The sequence below is a fragment of the Podarcis pityusensis genome (assembly GCF_964106645.2).
Source record: "Podarcis pityusensis genome assembly, chromosome: 7".
NCBI lineage: Eukaryota > Metazoa > Chordata > Lepidosauria > Squamata > Lacertidae > Podarcis > Podarcis pityusensis.
In genome coordinates this window covers 6,665,068-6,684,583 of record NC_138031.1, presented here as the reverse complement: position 1 = coordinate 6,684,583, position 19,516 = coordinate 6,665,068, and the positions used below count along the sequence as shown (strand labels likewise).

The 19,516-nt window shown below is 43.1% G+C and overlaps 1 protein-coding gene and 1 long non-coding RNA gene across 15 annotated transcripts in view; one reads left to right on the top strand and one right to left on the bottom strand.

The window, feature by feature from the left end:
- The window catches only part of PTK2 (protein tyrosine kinase 2), a 189,786-nt gene that overhangs the window by 15,441 nt on the left and 154,829 nt on the right, over nt 1-19,516 (bottom strand). For 12 of the 14 annotated variants that reach the window (XM_081012527.1, XM_081012516.1, XM_081012526.1 and 9 more), the window contains 4 exons: nt 15,841-15,952; nt 10,930-11,016; nt 7,034-7,171; nt 5,729-5,860 (listed from right to left, as the gene is read on the bottom strand). In XM_081012527.1, coding sequence (XP_080868653.1) covers nt 5,729-5,860; nt 7,034-7,171; nt 10,930-11,016; nt 15,841-15,952 — 469 coding nt within the window. Of the gene's footprint in view, nt 1-5,728; nt 5,861-7,033; nt 7,172-10,929; nt 11,017-15,840; nt 15,953-16,664; nt 16,818-19,516 lie in introns of those variants that run through there. The other 2 variants (XM_081012520.1, XM_081012517.1) reach the window with 2 other exon arrangements.
- On the top strand, nt 205-2,731 carry LOC308480957. Its single transcript, XR_013988355.1, has 2 exons — nt 205-1,157; nt 2,475-2,731. It is a non-coding gene; the product is annotated as an uncharacterized lncRNA (long non-coding RNA).

Here is a 19,516-nt window from a genome sequence, read left to right as displayed (position 1 = left end):
TCCTCATGCCTCAACTTCACACACACACCCCAACACACACTTCCCAAACGCAGCAACTGAACCTCCCAGCAGCCCTTCTAAAGATTTTCCTTTTCTTTCGCTCTTTCTAACTACTTGCTTTCTTGCTTGTATGTAAAAAAGGCTTTGAGATAAATATTGATAGTACCATTTCCCCAACACAACATTGGAAAACCTGCATTTTAATTCTCCCAGGAATAGCAGCAGCAGCGCCACAGCCGTCGTTTATTGCGCTTTTCTTCCTAACAGCGAAAATTTCAACCACAGGATGAGAAACGCTTCACATTAATTCCTGTTTCCTGCTTGAGGAAGGCTTAAATGTACTTGGCTCCATCTCCAAACTTCCCAAATGGGGCCAATTACCAGCGCTCTTTTAAAGCACAGAGATGCAGAAAGTTCACAAGGCAGCCTGGACCCAATACGCTGCTTCTAGCAGGAAGAAAATAGAAGCCACTTTTTATTATCCCTTTGAAAAGTCAGATTGGTAAAGGAATCTGTTGACCTTTAAAAATAATACAATCCCTAAAGATCACCCTCCTAATCTGATACTACACTGCATAATATAAAAAACAAAAGCTTGGAAATGATCTTTTGCAAAATGGATCAGATGAAGTTTTTAACTCCCCCCCCCCAAAAAAAGGGGTCAGAGCAGAGATAGGCTAAAAGAGAGAATATGTTCACACCCCACACTAAGCCAAATCATAGCTTAGCACAAACATGCTGGCTCCTGAAGAGGGGGTCGCAGTCATTTTGCTCCTCCCTGGGACTTTTAGGTTAGGGCAGCATGGCTGCTAATCTATGGTTTGGCTTACAGCAAGGGTAGGCAAACTCAGGCCCGGAGGCTGGATCCGGCCCAATCGCCTTCTAAATCCGGCCCGCGGACAGTCCGGGAATCAGCGTGTTCTTACATGAGTAGAATGTGTGCTTTTATTTAAAATGCATCTCTGGGTTATTTGTTGGGAATAGGAATTAGTTCATTTCCCCCCCCCCCAAAAAAAATATAGTCCGGCCCCCACAAGGTCTGAAGTACAGTAGACCAGCCCCCTGCTGAAAAAGGTTTGCTGACCCCTGGCTTAGTGTGTCATCTGTATGTAGGGTCAGGGTTTAAGCTTCTTCTCAACAACCAACTTCATTTATTTGTTTAACAAAATTTATACAATGTTTGACTGTAAGAGAACCTCTGTTATATATATATATATAAAAGAATTAACATCACTGATAAGCAGGTAAAAGCAGATATTTAAGAATATTCAAAAGGAATAAAAGCAACAATACCAAAAATGAAATAAAATACATGCAACTTCTACAAGTCTAGATAGGATTGCCTAAATAAAAATAATTTAAGTGCGTGCCGAAAAGAATACAATGAAGGCACCTTCCTGATGTCAATAGGCAGAGTTCCAATAGGCAGAGGTGTACCACAGTAAAAGACTGGTTTCTTCAAGTGTGGGACAAGCATTAAGTGTATTAGGGGTAAAGTGGACCCCTGACCATTAGGTCCAGTCGTGGCCGACTCTGGGGTTGCGGCACCCATCTTGCTTTATTGCCAAGGGAGCCAGTGTACAGCTTCTGGGTCATGTGGCCAGCATGACTAAGCCGCTTCTGGCGAACCAGAGCAGCACACGGAAACGCCGTTTACCTTCCTGCCGGAGCGGTACCTATTTATCTACTTGTACTTTGATGTGCTTTCGAACTGCTAGGTTGGCAGGAGCAGGGACCGAGCAACGGGAGCTCACCCCGTCACGGGGATTCGAACCGCCGACCTTCTGATCGGCAAGTCCTAGGCTCTGTGATTTAACCCACACCACCACCCGCGTCCCATATTAAGTGTATTATATCACAAGTATTGCATAAGTTCCTTGGAGAGTGTTTAATCTATCTCGCACTTGTCCACTGGTAAATGATGGAGCTCCCACACAACTGAACAATACATGAGTGAGGTAGATAGTACTGAATTACTATCACAGGGATAGTTAACCTAGTTTGCCCAACTAGGAGAATGTAGAGAGGAAGAGGGAGGAACAGACCCCTCTGCCTTTGATTTCTCCTAATGATAGCGCCATCTCACTATTCCAAGGGGATGTTCCAACCTCTTTAGAGCATGGTTGAGTAACCTATGGCCCTCCAGATGTCATTGGACAGCAACTCCCATCACCCCTGATCATTGGCCGTGCTTCCTGGAACAGATGGGAGTTAGCCCTCTGCTCTCTCCAGCCTGAAACAGCATCATGGCATCAAGGTCTGAACTCTCGCCACATCTCCTCATTTCCTGAATGCCTAACTATCACAGAACATGGATGGACAGATCAATTTGTTTCTGGTTCACGGCACTCCGTTCATAAGTCCATTCCGTATCCACATCATTATGCAATATTAAAAAAAACAAACCCCCAAAATAGTTCACATTTTAATGTGTATTTCACAGAATATGCATTTTGTATGCATTTCACCTCAAGGTGCGTGGTTTTGTATCTGTTTTGTCCTGAAATATATTTTACTGCATTTTTGAGCAGATGACAATATTGAAAAATTCAGAAAACTGTGCAAACTGTATTTATTCCAGAAGCATGAATCAAGGTGGATTGCCTAAAAATGTGAACTAAGCAAAATCCTCAAGCATCCCTATCGGGGGAGGTTGCACCTACAAGTATTTTTACAATGGATTGTCCCCCTTGTGTATTAGAAAATGGTGCTGTTAAAAGTCACACCCATTATTATTTTTTTAAAAAAGAGGATGCAACAGGACAGGACAGGTGTTGCAGTTGTGACTGAAAAGGGTAGATTGGTAGTGTGTGCCCACAGCATCCTGAGGGCAGTTTTTTCTCAATTCAACATCCTCTAGGTATGTGCAAGCTTTCTTTTAGACACTCTACCTAGCAGGAAGTGAAGGCAGCTTACTATTTATGCAGCACCAACGACAGCAAAACACTTTAGGGTAAATGCCACAAAAGCGAAATGTGTGCAGAAGCCCTTGCTTAGCTGAATTCTTTTGGGAACGGCAAGGATATAATTACCCACCACCCCGCCCCTCTTCACAAAGAGGAGCTGGAGAGCTCTGCTGCATTCCATGTCTTTTTTTTCATTAATTCAGTGGGAAAAAATGCACAAGTCATTCTCAACAAAGGAAAAATGACGGCTGTGTTCTCTCTCTTTTTTTAATCCTAAAATAAAAACCCAACTTTAGCACACGGTTCCACCAATTTACCCGCTGCTATTTGTGTTTTCCTAGTTTGTCTAGACATGTGCTGAGCTGCACATATGTGGGAATATTTGTGAATTCACCAACCCCTGAAAACAAAAATAAAAAGCCAGAGATAAGAGCACTATGTCAGTTATTCCACCCCAAATCCAGAGAGGCCAGTGAGGGGTTGCAGAATTCCAAGCTTTGCTGAACAGTGCGTGCCTGCTCATGCGCACAACTATCAATGTGCTATTGACAGAAAGCCACAACAGATCCAAGGATGCAAATTGCTAAAAGCGTAGGAAAAACAGGTCCAATGATTAACAGAGAAAATAAGATGGCCTCTTGGAGATACGCAGAATCTCCACCCCTAAGAAATCTGATTAAAACGTTCTGTGGAAGCCTGCTTAAAGTTCATCGAAGACATTTGGACCACTTTCCCTTCATACCTGGGCTTGCAGGGTGTGTCTCCTTGCCTCTAGGGCCTGCGTTTTCACTGCCCATCAACCAGGCTGCACACTGGGCATTAATGCTCCCTGTTCCAGCCCTGCAGAATCCAGTTAGCCAACCCTCTCCTCTCTGTGACACATCAGTAAGGGGTGAAGGCTGAGGATAGTTCAACCTGGACCACACCCCCTCCCCTCCAACCCGACAGCCACAAATTCCCTGCCGCAACCACTTATGGGAGGCTCAGTCCAGGCTCAAGTGCAGGACTTTTCCAAGGCCTTCTGGTTCTAAGCAGGGCGCCAAGCAGCTGAGAAGTACAAGAGGCACTTCAGTTGTGATCTGTTGCAGGTTGCCTTGTTAACTCTAAGAGCTTTTGAAGAGGAAGTGAGTAGCTCCTTTAGGCGTGGCTTGGAGTAGCCTGGCACTGTGTCCACGCAGACAGCTGTAGCTATGGAATGCAGGGCTGCATTAAAACTGGACTAACTGGAAGCCTACATGTTTCATGAAATCACTTGAATATACAGTGGTACCTCAGGTTACAGACGCTTCAGGTTACAGACTTTGTTAACCCAGAAATAGTACCTCGGGTTAAGAACTTTGCTTCAGGATGAGAACAGAAATCGCGTGGTGGCAGTGGGAGGCCCCATTAGCTAAAGTGGTGCTTCAGGTTAAGAGCAGTTTCAGGTTAAGAACGGACCTCCAGAACAAATTAAGTTCTTAACCAGAGGTACCACTGTACTGTCAAAACTCTTCTCATTCAGTTTTGGAATTTTGTTTTGATTTTTTTTGGGGGGGGGGTGTGTCAGTTAGTCCTGAGATTTTCTTTCTTTCTTGCAGACTCAACATTGGGTGTGCCTCCTTAGAGGGCATTCCAAAATTAAAGTGCCACCACAGAAAAGGCCCTCTCCTTTGTGAAAGCACAGTACACGACTAACTTAAAGAGGGTCCTTGGAACAGATCCTCTCCAGAAGATCTTAAGACACGGGCCTGGCTGGCAAAGGATGGCTAGTGAGGCACCCATCAGGAAGACCGAGGAGTAGAAAACCTTGGAGTGCTTCTCTATCCGAGCTACATTTGGTCAAGTAAAAGCCGCTTGAGAGATCATTGAGGATTTAGCAAAGGCCCTCAGAGCCAAAGAAGATGACTCAAACCTGTGTGTAGTAGCTTCACTTCTCCACTGCTGATCAACCAGTAGCTCACGGAAGTCTGAAGTTAGGAGAAGAGCCTTTGACATGAGTACTACCCCCTTAGCATCCAACTTGGGTGTGGCCGAGTCTTGCAATTCATCATGTGGGAGAGGGGAGAATGTGTCACAGATGGGAAAGTGCGACTCAGCTTTGGAAGGCCTGGCCCATTCCTTGCAGATGATGTCAGTGAGGTTGGTCAAGTGGAAGGGGAAGACTGAGGTTTAGCTGGTTCAGACAGAGTCTTGGGACTATCCTCACCTGAGTCAGAGAGGTGTACGGTTTCTTTGCTGGTTGCCAGGGGAAACTATCATGGAAATGTCTGCACTAGGAGAGCCTTTTCTTAGCCCTTTCAGCCTCTCCATCTTCCCTATCAGAGAGCAGAACCCATCTGAGTGAGAGGGAGGGAGGGAAGGGGGAAGACCTGTGTACTTGGTTTCTTCCACCTGAAGTGGCAGTGTTGATGAAGGCAGCTCTGATCCTCTTGTATCTCTCCTGTGACTTGCGCAGATAAAATTAGGTCAGTTTGAGAAAAGGGGGTCATTCCCCACCTCCCTCTTGTGTGGAGATCTGTGATAAGAACTGGAAGGAGGTCAGGTTCCTAACTAGGATCTAAAGTGGGAGTGAACAGCAGCAACCCCCAGATCTACAACATCACCTATGTATCTGTAAGGAGGGACACTGGAACATTTGCAAATGTCAGGTGTTACTTGGATCTCACCCACAAGTGTGATCTGTGGGTCCCTACTTTGCAATTATTATCAGAACCATGAGACTTGTGGTTTCTTTATTGGTGCATCTGACCAGTGTCTGCACAGACCTGAAGCCAGCACCAAGTGTGTCTTAGAGAACACTGCATTAATTAGCGAGAGTTAAGCAGCGCAGTGCAGTGCATTACCAGGAATCTCTCTTCTTTTTCCAACCATCGCTGGTCTTCCTCCATTTCCTGTTGCTGTCGTATCAATCTCTCCTCCATTAGATGCACAGGTAGAACTTGCCCCATTCCTCGTAGATCTAAACTGCCGGAATCCTACCAGACAAAGAGAGAAAAAAACCAAGAATATTAATTGCAGTAGTATTTTTATTCTGTTAATATAATCCTGTTCTTGAAGGCAGCAGCTTTTCAGGCAAGATAAAAATCAGTTTGCAATAAACTCATTAAACAAACGTGGTGCTAGATTACATTTAGACAAGAGAATTCTAGGCTGAAACCCCAATTCAGCTATGCAGCTAGCTTGCAGCCGAACCTAATTCACTGGTCGTTGCAAGGATAAATGAGAAAGTGCCAGGAAATTTGTGCAACTGAAAAGTATTTTTCTATCCATTACAGACCATCTATTTGGCTGAAAAGGCACTTGAAAAAAGTTATCAGAAAGAGAATTGAAGCCATGTATATTTAGATCTAAAAACCCTCTTATACCACTAGAAGCACTCAGCTAACTGTACCAGCAATTGCCTTCAGCAACTGAAACAGGTGCTTAACGGTCCAGAGAGAGCCTCCTCCCAATGCTTCGTGTCACTAGCACTACCACCCACCCACTCAAAATGACATGCCAGTGATGCTTTGTCATAAGTAGATCCACTTGTAGGAAGTTGTACTAAGAGGTTGGACAGGGAGGTTTAAACAGCACACCAGAGGAAAAAGAATGTTGTTGTTTTTTAGCACAAAGTTTCAGCCTCCTTCAGTATAGTGCATTAAATGATGAGTATATTAGAACTGCTGCAAGGTCAGGGACTTGGGTAAGGGAAAGGGCAAACCGAAATCTTGCCTGCGGAAGGAATGAAGACCAACTGTGAAATGTTTTGTCATTCACTGAAGGAGGAGAATGGTGTGAAACCAACACTAGGTTCCCTTTTCTCCCAGCAGATGGCAGCTGTATAATCTACCTAGTATCACTGCCCTCTGGCTCTGGCTGCTCTGGTGCAGCAATGGAACAACTCTGCACTGCCCTATATGGATTGCCTGGGATGATTAACTAGCTCTCTCAGAAAAGCAAGGCTGCACAGAAGCATCCTGGGAGCTGCTTTCGTCATACAGATTATGTCAAACTGGGTGGGGGTGAAACACCAGAAGGAGGACAAATGAGGCTATTGAAGCCTTACTGAAGGAGGTGGAGGAGGGAAAGGGGAGAGGGAATACACATATTAGCTAGAAAGCAAGATAATGCTCTCAACTGCCCACAAGTTGCTGGGAAGAAGTTACCTCCATGTTGGGTTGCCACATGGATATTTCTTGAGGCCGATGATTCCAGGAATCTGTTTGATCCAAGAGGGAAGCTTGGCCTGGATAAATGCTACCCGCCATAGCTGGAATCCCATGGGAACTGGTGTACCCTGAGACCTACCAAAGAAAGCAATGAGAAATGCCTGAACTCACTACGAAGTCTCCAGTTAAACTTTTACATGTTTTACGAGTTTGTCCTCATAAATCAAAAGCAGGGGGGGTACAAAAAAAAAAATCCAAGTGAGAGAAAAGGAGAGTTGAAATTGATGCTTTCAGTCACAATATGACATGCCCTTAGATGCTGCCTTATATGTACCTAATTTTTAGAGATTATTTCTGAAAAATGAAACTTATAATGCCCTTAATGAACATGCCCATATCAGAACACTTGTGCATGATATACAAGCGCACAGTGCTTGCTGACACTATAATGATTATGTTTGCATTTCCCTATATATACTGCTAAATACAGACCCCTGGCATTTTCTACAAGCTTTTACGTCTGTGGTGGCAGAAGATAATTAGCACAAGAAGCTGGAAGATGTTCCAACAGTTTCTCCATTGTGATCCAAAGCTGGTTTCAAATGAGAGACCGGTTTAAAAATGCACAGCATTGTAGACATACTGCAAGCTTTGCATCCATCTGTGAGTTACTGAAATAATTATTGTCAAAGGATCCAGGGTGGTACAAGATCAAAGATAAAACAAAGCAAAATAAATACATAAACTTTGGCTTCTCTTAGCAAATGTAAAAGCCTTCAAGGAGACCGCTGAGAAGTGTCTTATCGGAACATTTAATTGCACTTCCACATCTGTGCAACATTTGCAACTTACAGCTTTCCATAAACCCTGAATAAATGAGGAAGGATTATACTACAGCTTTAAGACAACAGTGCAGCAATAGTGCCCACATTTTTTCTTTCAGCTCTGACCTCTCAGCTTCTGCCTAATCCTCTACCTCAGTCTCATCCACATTTCTTCCCAGTGGCAAAGACAGAGCTCATACCCTTTCCATTCGAAATTACGTAATTCCCTCACTCGTGTAAAATGAGAGATGCTGTTACTTGCTTCATCTCCAGATTCTCACTTTTTGGAGCACTTTGGGTAAGATCTGCCAACATCCAAACCATCTTCAAATCCTGCCTGCCTTGTCTGTCTTTACATCACTTTACACCCTTCCCTTTTCTCACTTGGGAAAATCCTTAATAATAATAATAATAATAAATTATTATTATTATTATTATTATTATTATTAATTTATACCCCATCCATCTGGAAGGGTTTCCCCAGCCACTCTGGGTGGCTTCCAACAGAACACTAAAATACAATAACCTATTAAACATTAAAAGCTTCCCTAAACAGGGCTGCCTTCAGATGTCTTCTAAAAGTCTGGTAGTTCTTTTTCTCTTTGACATCTGGTGGGAGGGTGTTCCACAGGGCGGGCGCCACTACCAAGAAGGCCCTCTGCCTTGTTCCCTGTAACTTGGCTTCTCGCAGTGAGGGAACCGCCAGAAGGCCCTTGGCACTGGACCTCAGTGTCCGGGCAGAACGTTGGAGGTGGAGACGCTCCTTCAGGTATACTGGACCCTTGCTCCAGTTGCCCCTCCTCTAAACCACCATAATACCCTCCTCACTGGCATACTGGCATTACTGCTACCTTTCCCCCTCTCAACTCAGATTGCATGCCCCTGCCGAAATCAACTTTCCCTTTTGAGTATTTACAATTTTATGGCCACCCCCCTCAATAAAGTCTTCTGCACTCTCTCCCCCTATTCATTTCTGATTCCCAGTCAAGCTCAAATGTCTTCGCTCTCAGCCTGCTGCAGACATAGGAGCACCATCATCTGAATTCCTCCTCACCCACTGCAACTTCAAATAAGTCAAGCCTCATGTGCGTTCCTTCCACTGAGATTCTGGCATGCACAAAGTGACAGACTTAAAGCACGTCCCCCCCCCCCCCAATATATATATTTTCCCCACCTCTCTCACTTTCTGGTGCCTTTGTTCTGCTTCCATTGCCTTTGCACAAACTCACTGGCTATCAGCATCATTTGCTAAATTCTCATATTGCTCAATGTTGTTTTTTCCCCCTACACTTGAACAAACTTCAAATCAGCTGCACAGCCTCCTTCTAGTTACTCATCAAAACCATTTTCAGCAAAGTTCTTCCTACCTACGTCCCAGTGCGTTCTTAATCTGGATGTACCTCTGTTCAGTGCTATTTTTCTACACAAAGAGGTGCTGGAACTCACCATGAACATCCCTCGTTCTCTTAGAATGGTAATGGTGCCCACCTGAGGGATGCCAGAACTGAATTCCACTAAGTTCTGGCTGAAAAAAAGCTCTGCCACTGATGCTTCTCATCTCTCCACTATGCCAACCTCACTCACTCATTTGCTTTTTAAAAGACAGCGAGAATTATTAATTAGGAATGAGTAATTATACATTCACCAATATAGGTATTATGTTTTTTCTGGCACACTGAAAGGAATGCACAAATAAACAGTTACGCAAAGGGCATACAAATAATAACAATATGGAAATCTAAAAAGGACATTCATTTAAAAAAATGCAGGAGGGAGAGAATTGGGTTCTTGGCATTAGAAATGGTATATACCTAAGTTTTTTCCATCTTGCATATTTGTCTGGTGTAATTACTCCTTTAATGGGGGGGAGTCCATAGCTCAGTGGCAGAGAACATGTTTTGCATGTAGAAGGTCCTAGTTGACAAGACTGGGGCGGGGAGGAGGGGACGAGACTTGGCTGAAACCTTGCAGAGCTAGTGTCTGCCAGGGTACCAATTCTGGACAAGGCAGACCAAGAGAAGGTAGGAACATAGGTTTATATTAATAACAACTAAATGCACCTTCTATTGCTGTCAGTTTCTTCTCTCTTTTTCAAGTTACTGTGCCAGATAATGTGTTTTTGACAACCCAACATAAATCCATTATTCCTTCAGCAACCCAATTTCAGGGTTGTTAACATTCTGCAATTCCATTATAGCAAAGTTCAACCAAATAAGTTTGTAGTGGGAACAGAATTCATTATCAGGAACAACATCTTTCATTTTTTTAAAAAACTAGCTTCAAAATTGTGATAAATGTGCTTGAAAGTGTATGGGTTGTGCCTGGCAAAATTACAGAAGCTATGCCTGAGCATGATTAGCAGGAGGAGGAAGAAGTATGAAAAATAAGTCAATAGTAAAAAATAAAATAAAAAATCATATGCCCAATTTTTGTTCCCCTGACCAGGGACTTCACCACTTCTGCGCCATGTCTGGCATGCAGTTAGCAGTAACTGCTTAATGGGAGTAACAGTAATACTGGAAATTGAGTTGGGCAAAAATCTCTTGCAAAAGTGTGCCAGAGCTTCCTATGAGCCATGTGTGGACCATCCCCCAACTATATGAACCAAGCTTTCCTTCCTTCTGCAAACATTTAATGTGATGATTTTTTAAAACAGTGAAACAGTAAGGTAAAGTAAAGGTACCCCTGCCCGTACGGGCCAGTCGTGTCCGACTCTAGGGTTGTGTGCCCATCTCACTTAAGAGGCCGGGGGCCAGCGCTGTCCGGAGACACTTCCGGGTCACGTGGCCAGCGTGACGAAGCTGCTCTGGCGAGCCAGCACCAGCGCAACACACAGAAACGCCGTTTACCTTCCCGCTATAAAGCAGTACCTATTTATCTACTTGCACTTAAGGGTGCTTTCAAACTGCTAGGTGGGCAGGAGCTGGAACCGAAAGACAGGAGCTCACCCCGCCGCGGGGATTCGAACCGCCGAGCACACGATCGGCAAGCCCTAGGCACTGAGGTTTTACCCACAGCGCCACCCGCGTCCCTGTGAAACAGTAGTGATTAAGAATTAGTAGTTCTCACCTGGTAATGATTGGGCTGTACCATATGCTGTGGGCTGGGATAAAACCCTTCGCTGGATCTTGGACTGGGATAACCAGGTCTGCTGGGCTAGAAATACAAAGAAACACACTTTCATTTCAAAACAAAATAACGCAACTCACTATGTTTTTAGTAAAATAATAAAATAAAAATGCAACAAAACAGATGCAAGAAGTTTCTTTCATTTATGCACTTAGACTTGGGTTTCATCCTAACCTGCCCAGGACTATCACCAGGTTTATGACTGGCAGCAAATGAAAACATGCAGTAGGGATGGACACAATTTCTATGACAAAGGAACAAACAAGGAATAAGGACAATTACAAGATGAACAAACTGAATCAACAAAAATGGATTTTGTATTACTGTGATCCCTACAGATGGCGACTAAGTAATGTGCTTTACAAATTCCTTTTTTTAAAAAAAATGATATTTATTGAGAATTTTTTAGAATTACAAAAAAGAACAAAGCAGAAAAAGAAAAAGAAGAAGAAAAAAACAAAGAAAAACAAACCACATCAAACAATGCATATTCAAAAAACGAAAATACACAGCAAACACACAAAAACAAATCCATCATTCTCGAATCCTCAACTTTCATTACCTTCTTTCTTTGACCTCCTCCTCCTCCCTTTTTTTCTATCCTAGTTGTTAATTGTCGCAGCAAATCCTTTCCATATTTCATAATATTCTGTCATTACATTACCTTAATCTGTTTTCATCTTATCTTATAAAGAACCTTAAAGCTTAAAACTTAAATCTTATTTTTACCAACTTCTCATAACCATAATCTTCTTACTTAATTCTTTAAACATTTTTGCTACAGCCAAGTAATTTCGTTCCAACATTTTTCTAACATTCATCAATTTTATAAAACAATCCTAGTAATAAAAAAAAAACAATAAAAACAATCCAATCTTCATCCAGCGTCCCTTCCTCCTGGTCACGGGTTTTGTCAGTCCTTTTTATCCCATTAATCTAGCGCATTAACCTGGTAACCTTATATCCGAGGCCCTTAAGTCCCTTCCATGTCCCTTCCGCGGCTCTTCTTCATATTCTCCTTTCACTCGTGGGAACTCCAGCTTGGCAATGTTTTTGACCCTTTTCAACAAATCAGCCCCTTTTCCATAGTCCAGACTAAACTCCATGTGGTATTTAAAAACATGTTTCAGAATCCCTCCAAAATTAAGAGCCCCCACAGCCCCAAACACCTCACAGCCCATTGCCAGACTTGAAAAGTCCAAACATCCCTGCATAGGGGGGTCTATCCAACCCCCCATTTCCACACCAAACCAAACTTTGTCTTTCCAAATCTGGCTTTTTCCAAGTTCATTTGTCAAATCCGAAAGCTCATGTTCCTGCAGGGCCACAGCTCCCTCCATCTCTAGCGCCCAAGATTCAGCAACATCCTCTTCTCTCATCTGTTCTGTCAGGGCACACTCCTGGTTTAATTCCTGGGTGGGCTCCATATAGTTTCCCACTGCCTGTTCAAAAATTCTGATCGCATCAGTCATCAAATCCGTATTCTCATTTAATTGTTCCAGTAGGGCATTTGTTTTACAGAGAGCACACAACAGAGCTTCTGAATACATTGTCCTTCAAGGTCAAAAGTCTATTCCCACGATTGTAATCTGTAACAGCTGCAAGCTCCCTGGAATTGGTTACAGTTTCACAGTCTCCCTCTAGGGGGGAAACTTCTATTAGTTCTTTCTTTTAAAGACAAATCTAGCAACAAAGTTTCCTTTTTCAGATATCTTGTCAATATTTGTTCCTTTAAAGTGCGAAAGGGAACAGTGGAATCACTATGTTTCTCTTCTTTTAGCTAACTGTCAAAAACGTTTGTCTCTGGTCAATGAGCTTCAAAAAGATGTCAGTCCTGACACCCCGCTCCAGGATCAAGACGGTGGAAAGTTACTTTACTTTAAACTCACTTCTGCAGGTTTAAACAGCCCCAAAAAGATCCCCCTTCTTCTCCTGCTTCCGAAGGGGGTTCAACAATTTTAAATGATAAAAGTTAATCTTTTAGAGGCGATTTTCTGAGCTCTAGTTTACCTTGTCTTTGCTTTAATCTGTCTACAAAGAAACGGAAGGCTGACTTCCTGTTTAGACCTTCCCGTTTCAGTGCCAAATCGAAGTAAATTTTTAAGTCCAATTCCTTTCTGCTCGCAAGTCCTTATTTAAAATCCAATCGTCCGAAATTTAAGTACTCACGGGTGATTATTTTAGAAGCCAAATTGTCCCAGGAAATTGGCAGCGCTCTCCGACAACGGCTATGCGGCTTCGCTCCACGGAAGAAGCAGTTGACTCTCAGCACCGCGCCACTTCCCCCTCTTCGCTTCGGAGCCCGTTAGTGGGTTCCTTTGCGGGTTGGGGGGGCGCTAAGGGTGCCCGCCGAGTCCCATGGTCACAGGCTTCATCCGCCTGTGATTTTTGAAGGGGTCCCTGCTTCGCCGTAGCGGAAAAGACCCATTTCGCGTGGAGCTAGTCCCTCCAGATCAGAGGGAGTCCGCCATTGCCGATGGCGCCACCCCGGAAGTGCTGCTTTACAAATTCCTATTGCATTCAACTGATGCTTTTTCATAGGCTCAAGTATTATTGAAAAGTTCATGAAGGTTGATCCCCACCTCCATTACATTCAGGTTTGAAACAGAAGGCAGAAAAGGTAACTAGAACACTTTTCTCTCAGTCACGTCAGAGCCCATCTGTATTCCCCCCCCCCAAAAGCACAGATCCAAAATCTCCTCTATTATGTGCTAATCAGGTCCCATTGCTCATTAGCCACAGCTTTCAAAGGATTTAGTGTTGTGCTTCTCTTAATCAAGCTGTAATTCTTCATTCATTAATTTAAAGAAACCTATTATCCACTCAGATTAGTTCTAAGAATTTAACAGTTAATGCCATCAAACAATGTTGTAAAATACTAGTGGCAGCTTGCTGCTACAACTCATGCCATTTGTTTACTTCTGCAAATGTATGTCTTAGTTATTCAAAGCACTTCACCATGAGAGTACAGTAATTCAAATGGCTCGGCTACAGGTCAGTGCGAACTTCTGTTCATTTGATTTTATTGCCTTCTGTGTTCTGAAGGGCAAAGCCATGGTAACTAAGAAAGGAACGTACAATATACTTTTAAAATTTAGTTAGAGCTGGAAAAAAAGCACTCCAAGCCACCATGGCCACCTGAGCCTCCAGTGACAAGACTGAATCTAGGAGCACCCTCAAGTTATCGTGCAAGCAAGTTATTGTGCAACCAACCAGGACAGGCAGTCTCCCCACTTCCCGTACTCAAGAACCTGGGACATATTGAATCTCTTTCTTTTCAGGATTCAGTTCCAATTTACTGGCCCACATCCAGTCCACCGTTGTCTCTAGACAGTGGTCTAACACTGAGACCACCTCCCCTGTTTCAGATGGAACAGAGAGTAGACCTTGGTGTCATTTGCATATTGGTGACACCTCACTCCAAATCTGATGACAACTCCAAGTGGTTTCATATAGATATTAAATAGCATGGAGGACAAGACAGGACACCGCAGGACAACTTGCACAATGCCAAACAACAGCCTCCCATAACTACTTTCTGGAAGTGGCCTTGGGAGTAGGATCAGAACCACTGATCCTTCCTGAGTACCCCCACCTTCCTGAGGTACTTCAGAAGGATACCATGGTCAACAGCATCGAAACCCACCAAGAGATCAAGGAGAAGGGGCAGGGATGCACTCCTTCCATCTCTCTCCCAACAAATGTCATCAACTAGAATAACCAAAGCGGTGCTGTGATTGGGCCTGAAGCCAGACTGAAATGGATCCAATCAATCAGCTTCTTCCAAACATGTCCAAGCATCTAGTCTTAATATTCTCTACTCCAACAGACAGCAATGCACCCAAGGTCTCAGGCAGGGGTCTCTTGGAGCCTTGTGGCATGCAAAGCATGTGCTTTACCACTGAACAAAGAGCCCTTCCCAGCCTGCCAACAACCAATCCCCAGTCAGAGACACATTGGCAGCCCACTCACATTTTATGCAGCATAGGTATCTGTCGCATGTACATCAGCATTGAGGGAAAGGCTGATGAAGTGAAAACAGATGTAAGCAAAACATCTGAAAATGGTCTCACCATCCACTGAGCAAGGGATAAGCCCCAGTATAAATTAGAATGGAATGAACTCATTTCTGAATGGCGTGCTATTATGTCGTAAATAAAACTTTATGGATGTCTCACAAGCCAGCTATTTACAAGCGGTCAGGAAGGCAAAAATGAAAATGTTTAATCCCCAGGTAAAATAATACAATGATAATCTGGGTGCCCCTGGGAGGAGATTCTAAAGAGGACAATGAGAACATAGAGAAGAGTGAACAACCACCTGACATATTACCATTGAAAGTTCACCTACTGTCAGACCCAGTTAATGTCTTCATAGAGGTTTATGGTGAACATGTCATGAAGCATACCAAGTTTCAGCAAAGCAGATAACAAAATGTGAGCCAAATGAGTAGGAATTACTGAAATCACACTTATTTTAAATTTCAGTCAATAGATAATCAACATCAGATGTTGCATGTCAGTTTCACATTTTTTTTAACATTATTTAAGTAATACTTTTCAACTTTCAAGTACAGAAAAATAACAAGTTATTTCTTAAAGAAGACATATCTAAGAACTAATTTGTATTTCTTTCTGTTTCTGCTACCTTTAAACTTTTTCAAAAGAACCTCTGCGGCAAAGGAAGATAGCTTTTTTTAAAAAGTAAAGAAAAAAGAATGTAGTTGTCTGCACTTTAACAACAGAGATTCAAAGGCTCTGTATCCGGATGTGGCCTGTGGTGCTTACTCCTGGAATTAAGAAGCCACACAGTTTTAGTATAAAGGATATGAGAGAAACCCATCTTCTGTACCTTGGGAGGAGCCTCATCTGATCCTCCTGAATCCCAGGACACTGTAACCTGTCGCCTTGATTCCATTCTCATTCGCTCCTCCTGCTGCAGCTTCTCTTCCTCCAGTATTGTACTAGGGGGGAAATAAATGTTGCACTGAAGATAAATGGCATTCTGGCTCAGAATGTAATAGATGCCGTCCTCAAGTCTCCTCCAAGCACATTCCCCAAACCAATGGTTCCAGACGGCAGACAAGTAAGGAATTTGCTAGACAAATATGTCTTCTTTTTAGACAGCAATAGAAACGGTTAGGCTTCGTAAGACTAATAGTGGGGAGGGGAAATGGGGGTGTGGGGAGAATGCCTTTGCGAAATTAGCAACTGCATTTTGAAACGCAAGGCTCTTAAAACATCAAGACATATGGCAACGAGAGATATATTTAGAAAGTTACGGGTGATCCCACAGAAGAACACTGAAAATATCTATATATCCACATTCCTTTTGATCTAATGGCACCAGTGTAATTATACTGAGGCAATTAATCAAGCACGTACTTGCTTGAAAACATTCATACACCACATGTAAAATAAGATTGTTGCATCTCTGAAAAGTCCGAAAGAAGCTTCAGACTTAAGGAAGAAAGGCGGAAAGGTATTGTCAGTTCTATTAGTAATGTTGAATATAGCATCAAATGCTTAAAACTGCATCTAAAACTCTTATTGCTTAACTTTTTACTAGTAGACAAGCTCAAACAAAAACTGTGATAGGCTTCTAACAGAGAACAGAAGGAATTTCTCCAGTAAAACAAATAAGAGTACTACCTCCTCTATTGCTCAGCTACTTACCACATCTTTCCCACTTGAAGTGACTAATTGAAGATTTGCTGCCTCTTCAGAAATTCACTCCCCTTCCTGCCATGCAAATCACCCAACTTGGATAGTAGCCATCTTGAAAAGACTTGGCATGCAGCAGCTTCCAAGATTTACTGAGCAGTTACAGTATCCTGTGCTACATATATTCTAAGGAGTTCGAAGCTGATCTGATCATTTCCACACTGGTCTCTACAGAGCCACAAACTAATCAGTTTGGCAGCACAGCAACTTTGGGATGGAGTCAGGAGTTTCTACAGGCTGTTCAGGATTTATACCCTCCTTGTCTAGCTCCCCCAGTTAACCACTTGGAATAAAGTGATGAAAGGCATGAGATCAGTTGCCTTAGTCCTTTGCTCATTTTAAAAATAAATTCCTCCTTGATTGGCTATTAGATTCTGCTTCTCTGCTCTGCCAAATGTAAAACCAGTCTGCAGTTTCTATAGAGATGGAGAAGGCAAAAACTCAGATAGCAATTTATTTCATCTGGTTGCTGGAAATAAATGGATTTTGAGCCTACTGCCCTGCAATCTCAGTAGGCTCCAAATGAACACACCCTACTGCCACTACAAAGATAGAATAAATCAGACCAATATAGTGCCATTTTTTCCCCTTATAGGTCTGTTCCAGGAGCAAAATATCAGGTAAATTTGGTCTGGAGGTGAACAACTGGTTTTTTGTTGTTGTTTTTTGTATACTTTTAGTGAGTTGAGTGTGGTTTGAGAACAAAGCACACGCACATTTGCTGAAATGCTCAAGCGGGTCTTGCATGTTTTTTTAAAATAATGCAACACCTTGCAAAAACTGTTTAGCTAAGATAAAGACAGGATAAGCTGTGTGCACATACACAGTCATACCTCGGGTTGAATATGCTTCAGGTTGAACATTTTCAGGTTACGCTCCGCAGTGACCTGGAAGTAACGGAATGCGTTACTTTCGGGTTTTGCTACTCGCGCATGCGCAGATGCTCAAAATAACGTCACACGCATGCGTGGAAGCGGCGAAACGCTACCCATGCAGTTGTGTGTTACATTCTACTCAGTATGCAAACGAGACTCCGGAACGGATCCTGTTTGCATCCAGAGGTACCACTGTACATACATACAATGAACAGGAGTATTTCTCTCTAAATATTCCCAGTTCTCTGGGTCTGGGGTAGGGAAAGCCTATCTGTCTTATTGCTGGAACTGTGGCAAGGAAGTCCCATTTCATTACTCGTCTTCAGTAACAAAGCAATTTGCCCCCACCTTTTGCACACCCCAATTAACAACCCAAATCATAGCAGCACCTTTGCTTTAAAGAGCACTCGGTGTCATTTGCAAACTGTCATGACAGCTGCAAACCTCAAGAAACTGGTCTCCATGTACACATGATGAACAAACCATTTGTTTATCGAGTTTTTATTTATTTGTCTGTTGTAACAGCTGGATGGAAACTTCTGCCATTCTACTTGGGGAAGGGTGGAAGAAATGGGGGCTCATGACCACAACACACTAGCTCATTAAAAGCCACAACCTACAAGAGACAGTCAATAGCCAAGACGATGAAAAACATGTAGAGCTACAACCAGCTAAAAATGGGAATCCTGATTTCTTAGCTGCATGCCTGGCAAGCTATCTATGAACATCACCGTGGTGTCTCCAACACTCAGTAATATTAAGTCTAAACAGATGCAGCAAGAATTCATGACATTTTTCACTTTCAAATTTAGAATCAACCCTTTTCTTTTCAGATAAGCTATGTATTTCTAGTTTGCTTTACAGAGGTGCTAACACACACATTGCCCTGGTTCCTCCAAAACAACCTTGCCTGTATGCTTACATGACAAGTTTTGAAAATGCTTATCTTCTAAAAGCTGAAGAGCCATGGATAAAGTTTGCCTTTGAGTAATGCCTCCCATCTGCCATTCCAAGGATCGACACTAGTGAACCCGGAGCTAAATCTAGCCCCTGAACCAAAAATCTGGTGCAGTTTTCATGGCTGTGCTGGTTGGGGCTGATTGGAGTTGTAGTTCAAAGCATCTGGAGAAAGCAAGCTTGGTCTGCACCAGGGGTGTCCAAACATTTTCCAAAGAGGGTCAGATTTGATGAAGTGAACATGCGTGAGGGCCGACCAAAGTTGCTGACCTTTTTTTAGGATTGAAGTTCTTGAGTGTTTTTTTTAAGATTGAAGTTCTTGAGCTTCAAGATTTTACCACAGAAAATAAACAACTGCCACAGGGGCCAGACTGAACCAACAAACCAACTGGCGGGCCGGATTGGGCCCCCAAAACAGACTTTGGACATGCCTGGTCTACACTGGCTGGCAGACTCCAGGGTTTCAGATGTCTTCCCAATCCTACCTGAGGATACTGGAAATCAAATCTAAGACCTGGCTGGGACTGATGGGAGTTGCAGCCTAAAACATCTGGAGAACACAAGGTTGGCAGTGGTTGACCTAAAAAATAGGGTACAAGATATGGCAAGCCACATTCAAGAGGGCTTTGCCCATTACCATTCTCTGCTCCCTCCTAAAAGTGCCCTTCTGAAAAAGGATTTGTAAACCATGTCCCAAACTCGTGTGGAAACCAGCTGTGGTCATCAGTGGTAAGGGTTTCACACATGCTCTGAAGGACTCTCTAATTATTTTGGAAATCCAAAAGCTAGGCTGAGCCATGACTCTCAGAACAGATTCCTGGTCTAACTCCCAGTCAATGCTGATAAATGAACCCCCAATTTTGGAGCCTACAGCAAGACTTTAAAATAGGGAGCATCAAAGCAATCCTGCCCCCAAATCCTGATCTGCTGAAATGAAGGCAATCCTCAGTTGTTTTTGTCTCTGCCCTGACA